The sequence below is a fragment of the Hemicordylus capensis genome, chromosome 4, assembly GCF_027244095.1.
Source record: "Hemicordylus capensis ecotype Gifberg chromosome 4, rHemCap1.1.pri, whole genome shotgun sequence".
NCBI lineage: Eukaryota > Metazoa > Chordata > Lepidosauria > Squamata > Cordylidae > Hemicordylus > Hemicordylus capensis.
Window position 1 is genome coordinate 101,402,893 of NC_069660.1, and position 22,578 is coordinate 101,425,470.

The 22,578-nt window shown below is 42.7% G+C and overlaps 1 protein-coding gene across 10 annotated transcripts in view; it reads left to right on the top strand.

Annotated features, from left to right (window-relative positions):
- The window catches only part of NFIA (nuclear factor I A), a 708,337-nt gene that overhangs the window by 538,770 nt on the left and 146,989 nt on the right, over positions 1-22,578 (top strand). For all 10 annotated transcript variants that reach the window (XM_053243547.1, XM_053243546.1, XM_053243554.1 and 7 more), the window contains one exon: positions 20,900-21,017. In XM_053243547.1, the coding sequence (XP_053099522.1) occupies positions 20,900-21,017 (118 nt within the window). The remainder of the gene's footprint in view (positions 1-20,899; positions 21,018-22,578) is intronic.

The window sequence follows — 22,578 nt, forward strand, 5'->3', positions numbered from 1 at the left end:
AGGCCCTTAACCCGGTCTTCAGTATTTTGTGTTCTTTGAAGCTGCTCTCAGTCCCATTGGACACAGAGACTGGTGCCTAGAGGTCCTGGGGAATTTCCCCAGTACACCATGCAACATGCAGTGCATTGGAGGATTTCCCTAGTCTTCTGGGCCTCTGGAGCTCTGCTCTCCATGGTGCATTGTGGATCGTCAGGGACTGTGGTCTGCACTCCCAGGGTGGTCTGCACTTCCTTGCTCCTCTGGGGGAAAAGTGAGTTGGGGAAGCCTCCCCCCCCCATTCCAGGTCACGTCCTTCCTCTGTTCCAATAAAAAGGAAGGGGAAATGGCAGGCGTGGAGGTCACTCGGGGCTCGAGGCCATTCTCCCTTTGCATGTCACGCACAAAGGGTGTGTGGCCTCGGGCTCAAAAGAGCCCGAGTGAGCACTTCCCTGTCATTTCAGGCAGCGCTTGCTGCCTGAAAATATCTATTCTCCCTTTCTTTCCCTCTCTGGAGGAAGAGAAAGGGGAATAGATGCTTTCAGGCAGCAAACGCTGCCTGAAAAGGATGGGCAAGCGCTGGCTTGGGGCGCTTAGTAGCCCAGGCATGGTTGGAGGGAGTTTGTTCGGGCCTCTTCTGGAGCCCAAGCCAGCCCCCCTGGGGGCTTCAGTGGCCCCTACCATTGGCGGCCAGGTTCCCTTGAACCCATTCGCACAATGGTGGCTACACCCCTGGGAAGTGGGTAATAACACAGTTAAGCTACTTGCAGGAAAAACAGAAGGCAGTGAGCAGGGTGAAGAGGGGCAGGGAAGACAGAGTGGTTACTACCTCTCCTAGAACCTTTCTAAATGAGAGGGTTTGTTGTGGTAGGATTGGATGGTTCGTGTACCTAATTTTATCCACAGTGACTATGGGCTCTGTAAACACACAAGCATTCACCATAGCAAAGCCCTCCTTTTCTCTCCACTCACCATGACTCACAGCAACTCCATTTGGTGATCTCTACTGGCCAAATGGGGTTGCTGTAAAGAGGGAAGATGGGGAGAGCCAAGCAGAACTGCAGATAGCTGGGGAGAATAGAAGCTGCCATTGCCATTAGCAGAGATCACCAGAGCTGAACAGAACCACAGGTGGCCAGGAGAACAGAAGCTGCCACCACCTCATCAAACCCACCCCTCGTTGCCCACAGAAGGTAATGGTCCCACCTGCATCTCCCGTGGAAACACATTGACAGTGTATACATGCTAATCTAATGCGCACAGAAACTTCTCCCATATTCTACCACAGCAAAAAGGATTTTTAAAAACAAAATTCTACATTTATGTAGACTTCTAAATATCATGGAATGTGACTCCAGGCAACACAATATGTGTGCCGAGGCAAGGAAAATGCATAGGCATCTGTTGTAGCAACGCACACTACACACATAATATAATCACATACTATTGTGTAGTTCTGAATTTTCCTTTTAATAAGCCCCGTTTGAGGGTACAGAATGATTACAGAGAATTAAAAACATTGAGTCTTGTGGTACCTTGGAGACTAACACATTTATTTTACCATAAACTTTTGTGGCCTGATAAAGTAGTTCAGAATATTTTTTTTGCTAAAATTAACGTGTTAATTTTTAAGGTGCTACAAGATACTAAATTGCTGAGAGAGGTCTTCCAGAGGTTTAGTTGAGATACCATCTAAATTCTGACAACACCCAGCAATACTTCACATTTCTGCCAACTGATCTCAGGGAGTTGGTAAAAATGCTGAACCTGTGTTCAGAGGCTGTTCTGGTCTAGATTAGGGTTAAGAAGCTGAAACAACCCAAACAAGACAGGTGCTGTGGGTTGTAAAACCTGCTGAACTCAATGTAGTATGCAACCTGTTCAGTACTCCCATTGAAGGAATGTTATGGGAATGTTCCTGGACCTAGGTTATGATTGCTAAGATGGCTTTTTACCAGCTTCATCTGGTATTCACCAGTGGCTATACTTAGAGACAGTGTTATACATACATTGGTCACATTCAGGTTGTCATGCGCTCTACATTGGGTTGCCTTTGAAGCTGTTCTGGAAACTTCAGCAGACGGAGAATGTGGCTAGTTCAAGGAATCCAGCCGCATGACAGTGTGACACCATTTCTTTACCTGTATTCACTGTATTTATTAGTTGCCAGTACACTTTTGGATCCAATTCAAAGTACTGGTCTTGACATCTAAAGCCTTCCATAGTCTAGGTCTGGGTTATGTTAAAGCAGGAGGAGGCAAGCTTGGCACTCCAGCTGTTGTTGAACTATAGCTCCCATTAGGGATGATGGGCATTGTAGTTCAACAAGCCAAAGTTGCCTACCCCTGCCTTAAAGATTGCCTTCACCAGGATGAGAATACTGGACTTTGTACTTGATCTTACGAGTCTACTCTCTGGCCCAGCTTCAACACAGATTAGTTTGCTGGGAACCAGAGGCCAGGCTTTTTGTGTATGAAGCTGCAACTTGGGAGCTTTCCTCCCCAGTAAAGACCACCAGATCACTGCTCTCACTGCTTTTGCAAGCACAGTTAAAACCTTCCTTTCTTGCAAGATATTCAGTTAAAACTTTTAGTTCTTAAAGCTAAAGCCACTTTATCTGACAGCAGCTCTGTTTTTATTGCTGTTATTGTTTGATTGCTTTTTGGGGGTTATTTTTACTATTTTATGTGTTTTAATTGTTATTAGCTGCCTTTTGAGGCTTTTAGCCTGCAGGCAGGCTACAAAGCTTTTAAATAAATAAGTTGTTATAAGTTAGAAATTTGTCTTTGTTGTTTTTGCTGCAACAGATGGCTAACAGATGTTATCATGGCTACTCATCTGGATATTGTTGCTGGTAATGAGGCTAATCACACGTGTGGAAGAAACTGGGCTGAGGGAGCTCAGCCTAGTTTTCCCCACGCATGTGAACCACCGGGAGCCACATGGCCTAATTGTGCCTAATTGTCCCCCGTTAAATGAGGTTTAACCCCATTTTTTGGATCATGAGTTGCCACAGCACGACTCCACACCACGGCGAGTCAGAAGACCCCCAACTTGCTGGAAGACTCTGGGAGGTTACAGCAAGCCTCCTGATGTTGGGGGCTCCCCTGAATGCCTTGTGCACTCGGGTTGGGCATTTTGGGGCTTCTGGGGGCCAAATGGCCCCCAATCCCCACCACCCCTATTGGCTCTGTGGCGGAGCCGGTAATCATGTGGGTGGTCGATACAGCTGCCCAGGGCTCGTCGAATACGCATGTGCGGGGAGAGCGGGGTCAAGCCCACTCTCCCTGCAGAAGCCCTGTAGGCTCTCCTCACTGCTCCTGTGGAGAGCCTCAATGAGTCACAAATCAATAAGAACTACCACAGATTTTCACTGGCTGACATGATCAAGAAAACTACTCAACGTAGTCCTATTGAAATGAAAAGCAATTAAAAGTTTTAATTTCAATGAAATTTCCTTGAATAATTGTCCTCATCATGTCAGCCAGTGTTTCTGCTATGCAGATTAAATAGAAATGACAAATAGGACTTAATTTTAGACAGGATTAACCAAGGTTTAAATTCGGAACCTGTTTCAGTGCCTAAAATGTGTTATAATAATTAGTACCTCTGAGAGTATATATCTCCCCCCCCCCCGGATTAAGCAAAAGGATAAAGGATATGTCTTCCAAGTAAACTTGTGACCTTGTCCCCCATTTTTAAAAACAAATTAAGCGCTTTTGATTATTTATTTAATACATTTATATACCACCTATAACAAGAGTCTCAAGGAGGTTCACAATCAAATAAAATAGGCAAAAGTTTAAAACCTACTTTAAAACATATATACAATTATGTTTAAAACCATAAATCAATTAAAAAATAAAACTTATAGGAAGGATTTACTATTACATAATTTCCAAATGTTGGCTGTAATTATGCACAGAGGCTGCTAACAATCATTGACTTGGATTTAAACAGCTAAGTGTATGTAAGGTTATTCATCTGAATGCAGCTTCAGTCAGGAATTCATTTTTGTAGAAGTATGCTGGATGGGAGAAGCTGATTGACCAGCTCGTTCTGTTTTGCAGGGTTTGTATTTCTTAGGTTCTGCCACAATATAGCCACTCTGTTTCTTCATGTACAAGCCTGTGAGCACTCTGCTGTACTAATCAATATTGTAGGAGAGGTAGTTAAAAATCAGCAGCATTAAAATAAACATTGAAGGAGCCAACTTCGTACTCAGTAGCAAAGCCCTGTTACCCAAGGTCTACAATTCAAGTCTGGATACGAAAAGGCAGAAGCAAAAAACCCTAAATTATAAAACAAAATAGACTGCAGGCTTAGAATGCACTGTTGCAGTGACCTTGCCTTTTGTATGCCGTTACACAATTCAATGGCAGCCCACTCAAACCTTGCTCTCAATCAATATCCTATTAAAGCAGCACAAAAAGTCCCCATAAACTTAGCGGTTAGCTATGTTTATAAATGGAATTCAGCATAATTAGATGGTCAATAACATGCTGTACTAGTAATGTTAAAATGAACACCACACATTTAATATCTGTGGTGTTCTACAAAGCTTTCTTACAGAAACTAAAAAAAACAGCCTTTAGGAGACAAAGGCCTAACCACATTTCAGCCACATTCTCCACATCTCCCCCGCCCCCCCGCCACACACTTTCCTGCTTATTAAGTCAGCTGGTGAACAGATTTGCTGGTTAAAAGGCATGCTTTTTCCTTGGGTTTACTCTCTTACACACGACCCATACATACATTCACACGACCATTGCAGCCCGGCAGGAAGAGTTCAGCAGAAGGCAAGATCGATCTTACCTTCCCCCAGACAATCCAGCACTTAGTTGCAGCACAAGCCTCGCGCACCCATACAATCCACACTGCTCCAAGCAGCGTGGATCTCCAGAGGCTGGGGAAATGAGTCCTGGCCTCCAGGAATCCCAAAATGCACCACGTTAGCAGTGCAATGCATTGAGGGATTCCCCCGCAAGGTGGGCACTCCAGGCTCCCAGCTCTGTGACTGCTCAGGCTGAGTACAGCCCAATCATTCACATGACCCTGGACCTGGGGTGCACTTGTGCCCTCTAACCCCAGTTAATGGCTGGGGTAAAAAAAAAGGGGGCCAGCGTGGGTGGAAGTTTTGGGATCAGGAGCAATCCCGGCACTCCACACGAACAGCCCAATCCAGGCTGGGTTGCCCTGTCCTGGCTTGGGCTGCTCGTGTGCATAGCTTCACTGTCTGGCATCCTGACTAAACTACTCAGTGGAAGTTCTGTTGAAATTAATAGGACAAGTTCGTCATTTATCCTATCAATGATGACTAACTTCAGTGGGACTTTGAGAAATTTAGACAGGATGTCAGGCATTGTCGCTTTTTGCTATAGTGTTCTAAATATCTATGTATCTGTGTGTGAAGTAAAAAGCCAACTTTGGATAATGTGTTAGGTTTTTACTATGGTTGTAAAGAGATTAATAAAGTATCTAATTAAAGCGCAGATCATGTGGATTTTCAGAAAAATAAATGTTTTTGAGAAGTTGCCACATTAAAAGAAATCAGATAAATGCAACAACAACAAAAAGCAAATGCAGGCTGCAGCCTTTGAAGCCTCTATGCCTACTGTCTGCAATGTAAATATGCTCTTCCTAGCCATTGGCCAAGTGCCAAAGTGTTATGGAATGTTTATGAATAAACTTACAATTGACCAAAAGTTTTTAAAAGTGTCAGCACACAATGGCTAGGAATATAAGGAGTTGAATGCTTCTGGTGAGAGGGATTTAGCAGAAGGGAATAAGCAGCACTATTGAAATGAAGTTTACATTGTAGTGATATACTGCTTGAGAATAATATGTGTGTTGTGTACTTATGTCAGGCCTGCTCAGGATCGGACTGGCCCACAGGGCAACAGGGCATATTCCCAGTGCGCCCCATCCAGTGCGCCTGACACTCGGCAGCAGTGAATACTCCCACCCTTAAGTACCCATTCTGCTCAAAACCTGGCGCCCTCCCCACATACATTCCACCGCCCTCTTAGTGCCCCCATTCCAGCCCTGGGCCTGCTCAACTTTGGCCCCCCAACTGTTTTTGGACGACAACTCCCATAATCCCCACCCACAGTGGCCAGTAGCCAAGATTATGGAAGTTGTAGGCCAACATCTGCAGGAGGGCCAGAGTTGAGTAGCTCTGCCTTATGCGAATGGGGAGTGTATGGGAAAGTGAATTACAATAAACACAGGGAAGGTATTGTGCAACATGCATGTGTATGTGTGCATGCGCACACACACAAAAAAAATACAGTCACAAATCTGCATGTTTCCACTTGTAATAGTCCTAGTAATATCCACATGGATTTGCAAGAGCATGCTTATTATGTAGCAGAGATCCGTATTATAAATAGTAAGCAGGGTTGGGGAGGGCTGAAAAGGAGTCAAGCACTTAGTAGCATTCCAAAGCCAGTGCCACATTCCAAGGAATATAAATACCAACACAGTTGAATATTTGAGTACTTTTACAAGACAAGTAATAAACTACAAACAGTTTTGTTAATTTTTCCTTATTTTTTTTGGTTGACAGATCAGGATGATTTGAATTAATACATTGGCAAGGATAGAATTGGAATGGTACTGGTATACTCTTTATTAATTTTAGCATGGAGCCTTTGGGCTAGGGTGACACTTTCAGGCAAATTCATCCTGCGCTTCCAGTGACTGAAATGTATCCCCTGTGTATGTAGGGGTTTGTGACCAGACCACCCAGTTAGCGGAAACTGGATCCCAGCAGTATTAATTCAGTTAGACAAGCTTCACACACATCAATCAAAGGAGAAGCTAGTTCTTCATCCAGTAAAGCTACTTTACTCTGTATTCACTTTAGCCCAGTTTTCTGTTTCAAATGCGATCTTTGTGCAGGTGAGCTATATATTGAGTTGGAATGGACTTGAAACAGTTAGGAGCATATCTTCTTAGATTCTAATGTCATTTTGAATGGCTTGGGACCCAGGGTATTTAAGAGAGCGCCGCCTTCTTCATGAACCCCGCGGCGCTGCCTATTAAGATCATTGGGGGAGTTCCATTTGCAGTTACCACCGGCTGGCTTGCTGGCGACCCAAAACTGGGCCTTCTCTAGGGTTGCCCTGGGGCTCTTGAACACACTCCCAAATGACATCAGAATCTCGACATCTCTGATTGTTTTTAAACGACTTTCGAAAACATACCTGTTTTATCATGCTTTTAGTTTATGATATTTTAATTTATGGTAATTCTAACATTTTATATGACTTTTAGGTTTTACGTGCTCTTTGCTATTTGTTTAAATTGTAAACCGCCCTGAGATTTTATATATGGCGGTATATAAATGTGACAAATAAATAAGTAAATTTTGAGGCATGGTGACTTTTTCTTCTGGAACCTTTGCATTGGAGAGTGCCCAGTTTTTAGCTTTCTTTCTGCATAGTTTCTTCATATATGTATTTTGAGTGTAACTTCTGTACATTTGCTGCCCCTTCATAAAAAGGCTAGTATTGTAAAATAGAACTGCAGGGATATATTTCCTGATGGGAGGAGCAGAAATAAAACATCATTCCCAGTGCTTCACAACATCAAACAAGGGAAAGCTATTTCCCTCCAAACCCTTTCGGCACCCCTTGAGGCCATGAGGAAGGCACATGTAATTATGCATGCCATAGTAACTTCAAGCCCTGAACATTGGAGTCTTTTGTGAGTCCTGGTTTGATGCTTTTAAATATACCTTTGAAACTCTACAGAAAAATGCTCTTTGGGGGTGGGGAGCAAGATTTGCCAGTTTTAATGCTAATTACCAAACTCATTTGGATGGGTCACATGATGATTACTATGGTGGGAGATGGCCCTTACCGTAGTTTGGGGGTTGTATGCACTCCCCACGCAAGGTCAGAGGAGCCTTCCATGATTGTGTGGTAAGAGCGGTTGGGTTGCAGGGCTTTTCCTCCTACCTCATTCAGCAGCTGGGTACAGCTGCTAAATAGGAGGGAGCCCTCCAGCCCAGATGTTGTTTAACACACAGTCATGGAAGGCTACTCTGACCTTTCCCCCACACAGATGATAAAATATCAGGAACATGCCTAGCTCCCGAACTAGAGTACGAGGCATTTCCTATCCAAATCCTCATTGCGTGAACCACCCTCCTGAAAACTACCATCCTTGGCTGCCCAACAGGTGTCTTCAGTTGATCATATACCTATGTTCACCCTGCCCTCTCCAGATAAATGGACATCAGTGTACACCAGAAGGAGAATCAGTCAGGCTAGCAGAAAATTGCTCCTGCCCTACTGCACCGTGAAAGCAATAAGGCTAGGGTGTTCTATAGCAACCAATGTCTGGCTAATGGCGCTGGAAGCAGATGGACCTGCTGGGCAGGAGTCTTTGCCTGCTCTCCCACCATGATGCTTTGCATCTCCCATGCTTGTCTAATTTCAATGAAAAAAGGTTAAATATTCATTGCTGTAGTTCAGCTTCAGTATAAAAGAGAAAAAGATGTTGTCCAAGCCAAATGAGAAAAATTAATCAGGTTCTCAATGTGACCTGAATACAGGCTCCCCTCACCCTACTGTTAACTATGAAATGGTGCTTGAATGGATAAGTAACATGAGAATGAGCTCTCTGTTGACAGTTAAATACACAAATACAGAAGAAAAGCTATTTCATTCTAACTGATTTTTGTTTCTGTCAGTGCTCTTGAGGTTAATGACCTTGAATTACCCCTAACATAATCCTTGTTCACTTGTAAATACTGCTGGGGAACAATTTAAATGTGTACAATCTGGGCCATTTTTCGTTGTTTATTAGGGGGTGTAACTCAGTAGTAGAGCAGTTGCTGTGCATGTAGTAGGTCCCAGGTTCAATCTCTGGCATCAGTAGGGCTGGTAAAGCCCCCTATTTGAAACCCTGCCAGTCAAGCATAAACAATACTGAGCTAGATGGACCAGTAGGCTGTCTCAGTGTAAGGCAGATTAATGGATTCATGTGTTTTGAGGATGGAGCTGTAGCTCAGTACTAGAGCATCTGTTTTGCATGCAGAAGGTCGCAGGTATCTGCAGGTAGGGCTGGCAGAACGTTTGCCTGAAAATTTGGAGAGCCTCCGCCCATCAGTGTCGCCAATGCTGAGCTAGATAGACAAATTGTCTGGTTTGTTATAAGGCAGCCTCCTATGTTCCCAATTACTTTCATTCTTAGTTCAGTGTTTCCCATTCTCAGTGCATGGCTAACTTTCTAAGCGCACATACTGTGCGGGACTATAGGGGTGTGCCAGGAGCCCTTACAACTCCCTAGCCCCCTACATACATGCTGTTGGGCCAGAGAGCTTAGAGTTAGTCTGTGCACTGGAAGTGATCTGTAAAATTGAGAACGTGTTTCTGAGCATCAGCAACGTGTTTCCAGTCTTACAGAACTCCTCCAGAGCTTGGGCAGTACTCCAAACTCTAAGCAAAACAGTGCACACCTAGGGGTGTTGCGCGCGGGCTGCTAGTTTGTCCCGACTTTGAAGCATGTGTGCTTTGTTCATCAGAATGTCTGCCACTAATTTTAAATATTTATTTATAGTTCAATTCCTATACCACTTTTCATGAAACTCATCCCAAGGTAGTTCACATGAATTAAAATACAATAAAGCTCCATAAAAATCACATTAAAATGTTAAAATCAGCTAAAACAATAAGTACCATAAAAACACCAAAAAGCAATAAAACTTATTTTTAAACTGTCTTGCTTGCATCAGTGCTAGTGCCCTGATAACTGAGCAAAGAGGCACCCTTTTAAAGTGGTGGTTATCTTATGTTTAGCAGAGGAGAACCACTGTCCCTTTTCAAACTAGGACAGCATTCCTCCAGCCTATGCCAATACCTAAAATAGTGCAGGTTGACCCTGGCTGTGATGGATGTCAACTAGGGATATGCGAACCAGCTCACCCTTGAGCCAGTTTGACATCAAACTGGTCCAGCTCGAGGGCTTGCCCTCAAGCTGGACTGGGCCCAGTTCGGCTTCAGGTCGAGCTGAACCTCCCGAGCCAGCTCGGGGCTGGTTCGGGGGTTCTAGAGGTTTTTTTAAAAAAAATTACTTACCGCTGGGTTCAGTGGAGGCCACAAGGGCAGGGGATTTGGTCTCCGAAGGGGATTTGGCCCATTTTGGGGCCATTTAGGCACTTTCTGAGGTGGCGGTGGCCATTTTGGAGGCCACTGCGCATGCACCCTGGCCATTGAGTGTGGCTGGGTCATGCCATGCAAATGACCAGGGCACATGAATGGTGGCCTTTGAAAATGGCCAACACGTTGTCAGAAAGGGCCGAAACATCCAGAAAATGGGCCTAAATGGTCCCGAGGAGGTTGGAGTAGGGAATGAGAACTGCCAGAGACCCCCTGTGGCCACACCAGCACCCCGAGTTTTTTCACCTCTAGGACCCCCAAACTGGCTCGAATTTGAGCCAAGCCAGACCTCTTGTTTGGGATGACAATACCCAACATGTCTGGTCCAGTTCAAGTCTGGTTTGGACTCGAACCAAACTGGTCAAACCGGTTTTGTGCACACCCCTACTGACAACCCCAATTTCATTCCATTTAGGGTAGGTGGTGTTCCTGGAGGAAGCCCTATTTTCTTCCTCAGGAATGTATTTTGAAGGATATCTAAGTCTGCCTTAGCCTCTTCTCCCCCAAATTTCTGCTCCATATAACATTTGGTCTAAGGTTTTAGCAGTGTAAACCTTGATAGCAGGATTCACTAATTGGCCTCCTCTAGTATAGAAGAATTTTTGCAGCTGAGTAATGCAACTGGCACTAGATAGTTTAGTGGCTGTCACGTGATGTTTCCAGTTTATTTTCTTATCAAGATTCAATCCTGAGTATTTAAAGGACATAACTTGCTCCAAGTACTGGCCATCCAGTGTCCATTTAAAGGTCCGGAATCTTTTTCCCCAAACCGTGGATTTTTGGTAATTCTCCAATAACTTGTTCTCCTTGCAAATACTATCCTAAACAAAATAAGACTAGTATTCTCTTTAGTCCTATTCTGTTTAGGGAGAGCAGAACCAGATAACCAGTGCATACAGCAAGACTGCTATTTTATGATTTCCAACAGAAGAAGCAAAAAAGGAGGGGCTGACATCCTGGTAAGGGAGCCAAGATACTAGGGGTGTGCTGGCTCAGTTTGAACTGGGCTTGACATCGAACCAGCTCAGCTCAAGATGTTCAGGGTTGAACCAGACTGGCCTGAGCTGGTCCAAGTTTGAACTCAACCAGCTCAGAGCTCTACTGGTAAAGGGGAACCCAGTGAGGATTCTTTAAACCTAGAGAGGGTGGGAGGTGAGAAATTTGCTACTTACAAATACTAGCAGCAGCCATGGTGACAGTGGCTTCCCCCACCCCACTGGCCTCTCCCCCCCACTGGTAGTGGCCCAGTTTGGGCCTTCTCCAGCCTGGTTTGAGCTTCTGTGCATGTGTGGAGGCCATTTTAGTGACCACACAAGTGGTCATGCAGTGGCCTCTGTGCATGTGTGGAGGGCACTAAAATGGCCTCCACGCATGTGCAGAGGCCTGAATCGGGCTGGAGAAGGCCTGAACTGGACCACTACCAGCCCAAGCTTCTCTGGTGGAGGCCGGGGGGGGGGCTGCTGCAGCCCGCCCTGCCCCATGTGGCCACCATCACTAGTACTTGTAAGTTTTAGATGACTCGCCTCCCACCCCTCTAGGTTTAAGGAAGCCTCCCTGCCCCTTTTCTGGTCAAGGAGAATCCTCACTGGATTCCCCTTTACCAGTAGAGCTTCGAACTAGGTCTGGTTCAACTGGATCCCAAGCCAGGCTGGGTTAGTTCAAATCTAGTCTGGATTCATACCAAAATGGCAAAAACAGTTTTGTGCATACCTCTACAAGACACAGCCCTATTAATGTGGATGGTTTGTGTCAGGGCACTGTCTCAACTGCATAACTATTTATGGGTGCAAATGCGCCATAGCAGCCTCTTATCTTAGCTGCAGCTAGTTTTTTTCACCACTGGTCTGTCCATCAGATCAAAGGCCAAAAAGTTAATAAAATATGTTCCCATTGGAGTCTTTGTATATTTAGAAATTACAGGAGGACCTCAATATTTGCAGGGGTTCCATTCCACGCTACAACTGCAGATACGGAAACCATGAATAAGGAGTCAAGTCATTGTGACTAAAGAATTGGGGGTTAGGTTCCTGTTTTGGGGGTCTATCAACAAAATGTCAAATTTTGTGGGGAGGGGGATACACAGGGAAGCTGCCTACCATACCTAGCTGCTCCCCCTGACTTACATTGTGTGTCGGAATGCCCCAAATTGATCAAAAACATTTTTTTTCCTTTTTCTAATAATAAAATGGAGCCATTTTGAGGCTCTGAAACACAAAATGGTGACCAGAAATGACTTCCATGGTCATTTCTGGCCACCCCACAACCTGCAGAAAAGTGAGGTCAACGTGTTTTTTCCTGTTTTTTTCTGCATATGATAAGGTTGGGTGTCTATTACCCAACTGCGGATACAAGAATCCATGGATTACAAATCCACCGATATTGAGGTTCAACTGTATATGAGATAATATATATGCCTGGTAGGAAGCCGTTCCTAAAGCCTTCCTCCTCTTCATGAATGATCGAATTTTCCTTTTCCCATGACTGTCGTTTGTATAGGAGATGCTGAGTAGAGGCCAGATCAAAAAGACTTATAGGCCGGTAATTTTTCAGATCTGATGCATCTCCTTTTCTGGGGATTGGCACTACAATACTGGATAACCATCCAGTTGGAAGGTTGCCCAATTGATTTACATAGGTGAAAAATTTGGCCAAAATTGAAGCCCACCAAACTGGATCTAAAATGAAAGCTTCAGGTGGAATCCTGTCCTTTCCAGGTGCCTTTAGCTTTCTGAGGGGTTTGAATAAATTTCTTAACTTCAGTTAAGGAGACTGGTGGACACTAAGGGACATCAGCAGGCAGAGTCCCAGATTAATATGGAACTACCCCCATAGATGGCACTAAAGTGGGAAATTCATTCCCCAGGTGGAACTGAGGCCTCCCATGCAGACTTCTTAACTTCTTCTCCATATTTCAAACTCCAGAATCTCTGTTCCTTTTCGCAGCAAGGGCAAGACCTAGATTCTTCCAGTTGTTAGTATAAAAAGTATTTCTCTTCCCCCTGATATTTGAACTTAAGACTTCCTGTGATACTGAGTAAGGGTATTAGTTGCCTCATCTGTCCTACTGGCTTGCCTTATCTGTCTTACTGGCTTTCCTTATTAGCTTGGTCAGTTCCCTTTTCTTATTCTCGCATTCCCTATCAAACCAACTATGTACTTCAGGTGATATTTTGTTTGGTGAGCACTAAGTGGGGTCTCAAGGTATCAATTATATCCTGGTATATATCCTCAATTTCTCATGATCCTGCCAGTGTATGATGTTTCAGTTCTTGCAGACTAGCACTACTCATCAGTGTCCTGATGTAAGAAACAATTTGATGGGACCATTTACAGTGCCTATGACCTTGTAGACAGGCCTCATTTTGGAGTCAGTCATTGTCTTGGGTTGGGTATTTAAGGTTATTTAATATGTGTATACATGTATGAGATTGGACTGCATTTCAGGTATTTTCACTTCCTGTCTGAAATGAACCTGTTTAAGAAATGTTAGAGTAGTTGGGAAGTGACCGTATTATTTTCGTGCTTGGAAAATGCATTATTAACCTTTCAGTTAGGCCTTCCATTGGTCCTGTGTGAAGGGGAATTTATCAAGCAAACACTTTTTAAAGCACAAATATGTTTGGCCACGAAGTTGCTAAAACTGTGGGGTAGATGCTGCAGAGTGTACCTTTATGATTGATTTCCACTCAAGTCAGACTGACTGCAGTGTGGTCATTTTTCTAACTCATAACGGCTCACACTGCAGCAGTTTGCTATCCGCAGGGTGTCTGAATTATAGCAGTCCATGTCCGTGTTACCTTTTACACAAATTACTTACACTGGTTTCTTTTTCCATGCAAATTCATCAGTTTTACAGCCCCTTGTCTCTGCTGTCAGGAAACTGTAGCAGACAGCACAAATTGATAAAATGAGTTAATTTTACAATACTTTTTTTTTTTAAGTTTCATTCACCCTTTGCACAGGAAGCATATTGTAGTGCTTCCTGATAGCAAATGAGGTTAGATAGCAAAGATAGCAAATGAGTTTAGAATGTTCTTGTAAATTATTTTTCACGTTAATTCATTTCACAGATCATTACAGATTGGTTCCTATTTTAATACCATTGTGTTCTCTCTCTTGTGTTCTTTTAAACATGGATGGCTATCAATGCACATCTCTTCAGTGCTTATCCTTTAACCCTTTTGGGAGCAGTTCATAGTCTTCAACAAGATAACTTTATAAGTAGGTTTTACGAAGATTGTGTTCTTTGCATTGCATATGATTCTAGTACTTCAGCTGCAGTCTGTAAAACATTTCCATGGTAGCTGTTCTGCTGACTATTGCATTTTGCAGTCTGATCTTAAAAGGCTCAGTGCTAGAGCACAAGCTTTGCATGCAGAAGGTCCCAAGTTCAGCCTCTGGCATATTTTTTGAAAAAGCTCTCAGGTACTAAGTGCTGGGAAAGACTTCTACCTGAGACCCTAGAGAGCTGCTGTTAGACAGCACTCAGAAGTAGGTAATACTGAAGGTCTGACTAAGTGGGAGGCAGCTTGATATGTTCATATGACCACTTCTGCTGTAACACTGCATGTGCCCATGCAACTAAAGTGGCATTGCCTCTAAAAGCAAGTTGAACAGAAGGCATTCCTATTTGAAACTATTTGAAGATAGTTTCAACCTGATTATGGGTGAATTCTTGAAATTAATGTAAAAATGGCTAGAAATGGTAGGATCAGGCTTGTTTCAAGCCAGAACCTCTGAAACTGAAGACCCTCCATGGACCATCATTCCACTAGCATGTGGAGGAATCTGCCCTTTGCCTTCATGAAAAGGGGTAGCAGTGTGCCCTTTTTGCTCCCCCTTTTATATCTGCTGAATGGATGGGCATACAGTTATGAAATCGGGCACACATGAAGTCCATTAGGGATGTGCACAAACTGGCATTCAGACTGGTTCGGACATGGGGGGGTACCTTTAAAGAGCAGGGAGGTTGCCCATCCCCCCTGCCACTTTTCTCCTGCTGGCGCTTGCAGCCCTGGTCAGTGTTGTACCGGAAGAGGCTGGTGCATGTGCGTGACATGTGCACGCACACCGGCCACTTCCAGTATGATGCTTAATGGGGCTGCAAGGAGTTATGCAGCAGCCCCAGGGCAGCATGTTTGCAGACAGCTCCGGTGGGGGAAAAGCAGCAGGGGGTATGTGGACACCCTTCCTGCTCCTTAAAGATAAACTGCCTTCCGGGAGTGCACAAACCCATTCATGCACATCCCTAAAGTCCTCATTGGCAGGACTCTGTACTCCTTTTCAAAGCTGTGGGTCAATCTTCTGGTTTTCAGTGAATTTTTGAAATTGTTCTTTAAAATGGCGAAATCTGGCTTGTTTTAATCCAGAACTTTACAAAAGGTTCTGGATCTGAAGCCCCTTCTTGTACCATCATTCCACCTCCAAATGGAGGGGAAAGAGTTTTTCTTTGATTTTATATTTAAAAATTTTCTTGCCCATTGCAGGAACCAGCAGACCTTTTAAAGGGGATTAAAAAGACTTTACACCTTTTAATCTTTTAATGGCTAGAACAAAAAGTGAGAAATTCTTTCTAACCACAAAAACAGAAATAGTCAAAGTACTTTCACTGTTACTGTGTGCTTCTGCAATGGGGAAGACAAAAATCAATATAAAATCAAAGGAATGCCCTTACTCCTCCACATGGGGATGGAATGATGGGCCTAGGTAGGGCTTCAGATCCAGAACTTTTTGTAAAGTTGTGGCTTGAAACAAACCAGATTTCACAAAAGAAACAGGCAAGCAGATTATTATTTTTTAATAATTAAATTTTCGAAAGGAAAAAAAATCACAACCTACAACCATAGGATCCTATGATGAATTAGATTTTTTAAAAATTAAAAATTGTCTGCTTGCCCATTTCTTTTAGGGGTTGGGTGGTAGGCAGCACCCATCACACCGTACCACCCAACCCACTTCAATATCCCTAGGACCTACCCATGGGGAACAATGGGGTGTTTCTAGTTTCCCATTGTTCCCTATGAAACAAGCAGAGTACACACATGAGCAGACAGCAATCATAGTCATAAGATCAACTACAGCAACATCTTCAGCCACATTTTGACTTAGCAAGTACACCTTGGAAAGCAGATTGTAGAGCAGACCAGAGCAGTGAGTGAGGCACAGGTTAGTCCAAGGTCAGATATGGAGCTCATCGCTGCAACACCATCTCATAAACTGATCAACCACAACTCAAGGAAGGCAGTGCCTGACTGTTTCTGAATAATGGCATGGCCTCGGGTTGGTGCTGAGCCCCAGCTGACAGCCTGACACATGGGTCAGGGCACTGTTGTGAACCAAGCCTGATTTGTTATACTAGATATGCTCCGGAGCTAGCATATGAAATTAGGCTTGTTTCATCAGTGTCACAAAGTGACCAGTTCTTTTATACAGTGACCATGTATAGTCTGGGCGCAAAGGTAGAAAGGAGACCAAAACAATCCTAAATGTTTTAATGGGCTTTAGTGAGTATAAAAGAATAACAACATCAATCTAACGGAGCAGAAAACAGAACAATCTATCAGTATTACTAACAATATTTCAACCATAGCCAGCAACAACATTCACCCAGTGTTCCTAACTATCATATATGTGTGTGTGTTAAATCTTCCTAGAACCTAATATAATTCAGATATAGATGGAAAAAGCAGGGGGTAAGGAATGTTGAGGAATGGCATGGTTTGCAGAGATCAGGAATTAGTAAAGGGAAAAGGGAGTAGAAGAAGGGGGAAGGATGGAGGGATCCAAGGCTTGTGGAAGCAGCATATTACCAGGGTCAGAGGCTTGAGACTGGAGAGGCTTCAGCTGAAGAAGAGATGCTGGCGCTGGAGAACAGGAGCTTGGGAGCGATGCAAGCTTCTAGCAGTCAAGCAGGCTGGTGGTAGTTTGTTCAGAGCGAGGCAGAGAGTGAGAGCACCATGGCTGGGGAAGTCTTGACTTCTTACTGCGCAGTAGAAGTCACAGACAGTTCCTGTCCATGGACAGAGTTCTTGCTTGTTGCCCTGCAGCTTTAGCAGCAAACTATGGGATAGCTCTTGAGCAGGTACTTCTTATTAGGCAAAGATTGCTAGCTCTCTGTTTGGCTTGCTGCATTTTTGTAGTTGCTTCTCCCTTTGATCTCCATAGAGCCTATTCAAAATGTCCTCATCCTTCCTGGGTCACCAAAAAGGTGACAATTTGCTGTTACCTTCTGGGTATTGTCTTTTAATTATTCAGGATATTAGCTCAGTCCAGGGAGATCTGAATCCCATCTTCTGTTAGTTGCTATTTATGGGAAGGGACATTCTATTTTGCCCCAAGCAAATCTGCATCTCTGAGCTGCAAATAGACATCTTCTCTTGTCCCCAGATTTCTGGCGCCTGGTCCCAGGTGTTAAAAGGTGTTAATAAAATAAGAATTAAATCTATAGATGTTTTCTTTGTATGCATGTACCTAGAATGGAATTTCTATAGTTGGGTATCCCCTTTGGGCAGAGCAGAGCCGTCATTAACAAGGATTAACATAGACATTTTGCAGAAGGAAATGCTGGCCCACCTCTGGCCTCTTCCACAGATATTATCTGATAGTAAGTTATTTCTTAGCATTTGGATAGCTCAGGCCTGACCTTTGTGTTTCTTTTGGGTACCCATTTCACAATACAGTGCTGGATTTTCTCTTCTTTCACTGAGCAGTTAGTAGAGGCAGTCATGAGACCTGGGTGTCAGTTCACCTTGAGTTCAGGCAGTAATTGATTCCTTAATAAAATGGAATCAGACACAGGCCTGAGTTCCATATAATTCTGGGTTGGTAGCTCTGGGTTGAATGTTGGGGTCAGGGTGTCCCCAACAGCGTGTGTATGTGTCTGTGTGTGTCAGAAGCATTAAAGGGCAGACTGTGACAAATATGTGTTTGGGTTTGACCAATATGGGGTGAGTTTGACCAACAGTGGTGTTGCAGTGGGTGGGGGTGACCATGAGTCACTCATCCTCCATGGCCAGCTCAGCCTGGTATCTACAGTTGTTGGGTTTGTTTGTTTTTTAATGGAGGAATTATGTGCTCCCTCAGTGAGGAGGGAGGTGGGCAGCTTCAAAATATCTAGTTTTTGAAAGGAACGTTCCCACAGTTGAATGGCACAGTGGCATAGCATTCAGCCTCTGAAGAGGGTTTTAAAAAATCAAATTAATAAAAGACCTAAAAATCAAAATGTTCATAAGAATAGTTTTCACTTGTCAACAGATGAATAATGGGCACACTCCAAGTGCTATTTGATCCATACACATCTGTAATTTAATTTATCATCACTTGCTTTCACAGCTAATGACTCTCTGCTGAATGTACTAAGTGCTTCCCTTGAAAAGTATTGTATTTGAATTGCTACTAGGTGATATAAAAGTTTTATATGTGGTATTTAATGTGTGATGGCTCGTTCACACATTTGACTCATTATTTTTGCAGTTCACATTTAAGTTTTGCAATTAAGCAGTTCACATGTGACAGCAAACCATGACTTGGCTGTCCTTGGGCCCATGTGCTCTCCCCATGTGCTCTGATTTCCTCCCTAATGTTCTTGTTCAGTCAAACTATGGTTTATATCCAAATTGACAAACTCTGGTTTGTGCTTGCCTTCCAAACAAGCATTAGAAGTCATTGTTTGAAGAAGATAATTATGAGTCTGAGACTCAAAAATGGTGCCCAAACCAGTTCATCAGTAGTGGTGTGCATTTGTTTTCCGAAAGAATGGAACCCAAACATAATGAGTTCCATTCACTCTGAAATCAACAGGCCAGGGAACGAATGGTACTAATGAGTATGAATGACAATCCATTTCAGATTCCCCATTCATTTGGAGGCAACGAGGGGAAATCTTTTAAATGTAGCTTTCATTGCTGCTTATGCCAGTGATGACAGGAGCTCAAATACACAATGCCATCTTGACTACCCATACTATCCCAGGATGCAATGTAGTCCCAGGACAGTATGGATTTTTAAAAGCAGCAGACATGAAAATGGTAGGTGCATTGTTCAGCACAGGCAGGGTTGATAAAAATTTATTTTAAAAATAAAAATAACCAGATTTTTTTAATTTAAATTGGATTTTTATTTAAATTGATTAAAGAAAACAATTCATAAAGAACCTAGATCAAAAATTATAGCATGAATATTAATCACAGCATCTAATTCTATCCTGTGAACATGTTAACAGCAGAATATGGGGATGAGAGATAACAGAGCTGATAAGTTCTATTCTGCAGATGGTGTAAATGCAGCAAATACACAAGCACAGTTAAGCCCTTGCCCCCCTCCAAGAAGGTCAAGAAGATTTGGGGGGATGGAATAGATCTGAGTGATGAGGATACATTGGATAGGTCAGGGGAGGGGAGGAGAATAAAAAGTGAAACCATTCATGCAGACCTCAAGAAACGTTTTCCAAGTGTATCCTCCATTGTAGAAGGGAAACACCTAACATGGCAACAGGCCATAAGAGAGACCCAATTTGGGAATACTTTAATGAAGTTCTTGTAGCTGTAGGTAAGAAAGGCATGCATGCAAAATGCAACCAGTGCAACAACAAAATGCAAAGGCCTAATTGCCCGAATGAAACAGCATTATGAGAAGTGTGTACCTACCTTCTAAAAATGAAACCTACATCTATCTCTGAATATGTATTAAGGTTATATTAGACAACAAGCATGTACTTTTATAGAAAATTATAATTAATTTTAAGTTTACAAAGATAAATGTAAATAAATAAATAAAGATGGATTCCTGTCCCCAATGGACTCACAGTCTAAAAAGAAACGGAAGATAGAGACCATTGTTTGTTTATTTATTTAATTTTATTATTTACGTTTATATCTAAGGAGCTCAGAGCTCAACGTACTACATACATTAGCAGTCATTGGAGGGATGCTGTGCTGGGCTTGGATAGGGCCAGTTTAATAATGAGCATGCCTATGTAAACCCTTGAAAATTTGTACCTGATTGTGTGGCTTGAGATGGAATCAAGTAGAAATGGCACCAATTCCACATTTCAGACACTTACTCTTATCCATAGCTGTTCATATTTTTCCAATAACAATACATTGTTAATACAAGAAAATGCTGTTTCTTTATAACAGACCATGCCAGGTGAGAAAGAGATATCTTTGGATATTCTGCAACAGTTGAGTAACAACTGTACATTTATTGTGTAATAAAATATTCATCTGGAAAGGCCTTTAGTGACTTCTTATGTGGATGATACCAGATCCATATTATTGATGGCAGGAGATTCATGACTTTCTGTCTTTACACTGTAAAGAAAGGGGTTAGTAATATCTTTGTGGGAAAGAAGTTCATTACATGCACGTTTGTTACAGTCAAGATAAAATGTAACAAAGGAAGACTTATCAAGTTTTCAGGTTAGTTATCAAAAACTAGTGGGAGAACATTGCTAAGATGTCCAGTAATGTGGGGAAGCAGTCGTTGAGGAAATAATATTTCTACACTTGCTTAGAGAGAAACCATTGAAATATATTGGTACAAAATCATACTTTGCCATCAGGAAAAGACCTTCAAATAAGACCTTCCTCATGAAGTTGCATAATGAACTTTTAATCTTCTTGATTACAGTGCCAATTATCTCATACCTTTCTACCTACATGCTGAGTAAAGTCATTAAGGTGAAAGCGAATGTTTGAAATTTAATTATTTCTTTTTCACATGACTTACTGACTTCCCTTTCATTGTTTCCACAGCACCAATAGCCGCAGGAACAGGCCCTAATTTCTCAATCTCAGATTTGGAAAGTTCGTCATACTATAGCATGAGCCCAGGAGCAATGAGGAGATCTTTACCAAGCACTTCCTCTACCAGGTAATTTGACCTGTGTATTATATTGGGTTACTACTGAATGCCCTTTCCCAGCAATGTGGACATTTTAAAATGAGTAATGCTGTCATTTAGTGCTTACGTTGTCTGACATATTCTGCTTGGGATGCTGAGGCTTAAGAATAAAGTGGAACATCTACTTTAATCAGTTTCAAAGCTCTTTTTTAGTCCAGAGTTTTGCAACAAGAGATTCTTCTGCTATTGCTTAATGTTCATGTTAAAAAAGTAGTAGTTTTATATAGGTCAGTGGAATAAAACTGCTAAAAGGACAGAGACTTAGACCCAAGGATTTAATAACAACAACAACAACTTGATGTCTGGATAAAACAAACCAGTCAATAACACCTGTCTGAAATAATAAATAATAAATAATACATTTACAAATAATAAATAATAAATAATACATTTACACTGAAATAAGAAATAAGAAATAATACATTTACACTTCTTTAGGGGGCCAAAGGAGGGAGATGGCCAAATCCCAAAAGGAGGGAGATGGCCAAATTAATTGCCAATTGAAGACAACTGCCAATTAATTGACTAAGGACTGATTTGTACAAGGTGCAAAGTTTGTATTGGCATAGTTGAAATTGCTGAAAAGTGCTGGGCACTGTTTCACACATTGACTTGCCACTTGAAACTGTCACCACATTGTTCTGTTTCAAGCAGTATTTGCACCTCTAAAATAAATGGGCTACCATTCTCCACAGGGCTAGGACAAGGGAAATAGCCTTGCAGAGATGCAAAAGTAGCAATGGAAGTAGCCTTGCAGAGATGCTGCAGGGATGGCACTGCTCTCTCCTCCCTCCAGACCAAGTTTTAACATGCAGGAATCTGTTCCTGAGGGCCACACATCTATCAGGGACAAATTTCTGTACATGAAAACTCAGTCTAGAGAAGTAGAAAGCAGTGAACATCACACTTTTTCTCCCCCATGGGGGCTTCAGAGGAAGACTGGAGCACACTTATACTTCAGCCTTTTTGTGTCTTCATAGGACTACTTCCTGTGGATAATGTCAACCATTGGATTTAATCAAGGACTACGTAATTTGCTCAGGTGGCTATATAGGTGTGAGCATGTCTGGGGAAACTGAACAGTCCACACAGAGCCATGCAGATGTACAGCAGCCTGCTGTTCTACTGTAACAACAATAAACCTATTGGAAGGGTCTACCCTTGTAATACTCTTGCTCCCTCCTTGTAACTCTGCAGACCTGGAAGTCTAGCTGCACTGAAGGCTTTTCACACAGCCCAGAACTCAGGGAGGGGGAGATTGGGAAGCAATTTTTACTTTTCACCCCTCTGTGCAAAAGCACTTTCCACCGATATGTCCCTGCAGGTCACTTTCCCCTTGAATGCAGCATTAGTCTGGATGTCAGACCCTCCTTCTAGGCACATTAGTCTGCATCATATTGCAGGGAAAGAGAGTTAACACCAGACTTCAGATAGATCACTATGTACCATCTGTATGATTACTAGCTAAGAGACTAAATAACTGCCCTTTAGAAATCTACTAATTGATACAGCTTTAAGAATTTGGAGACCT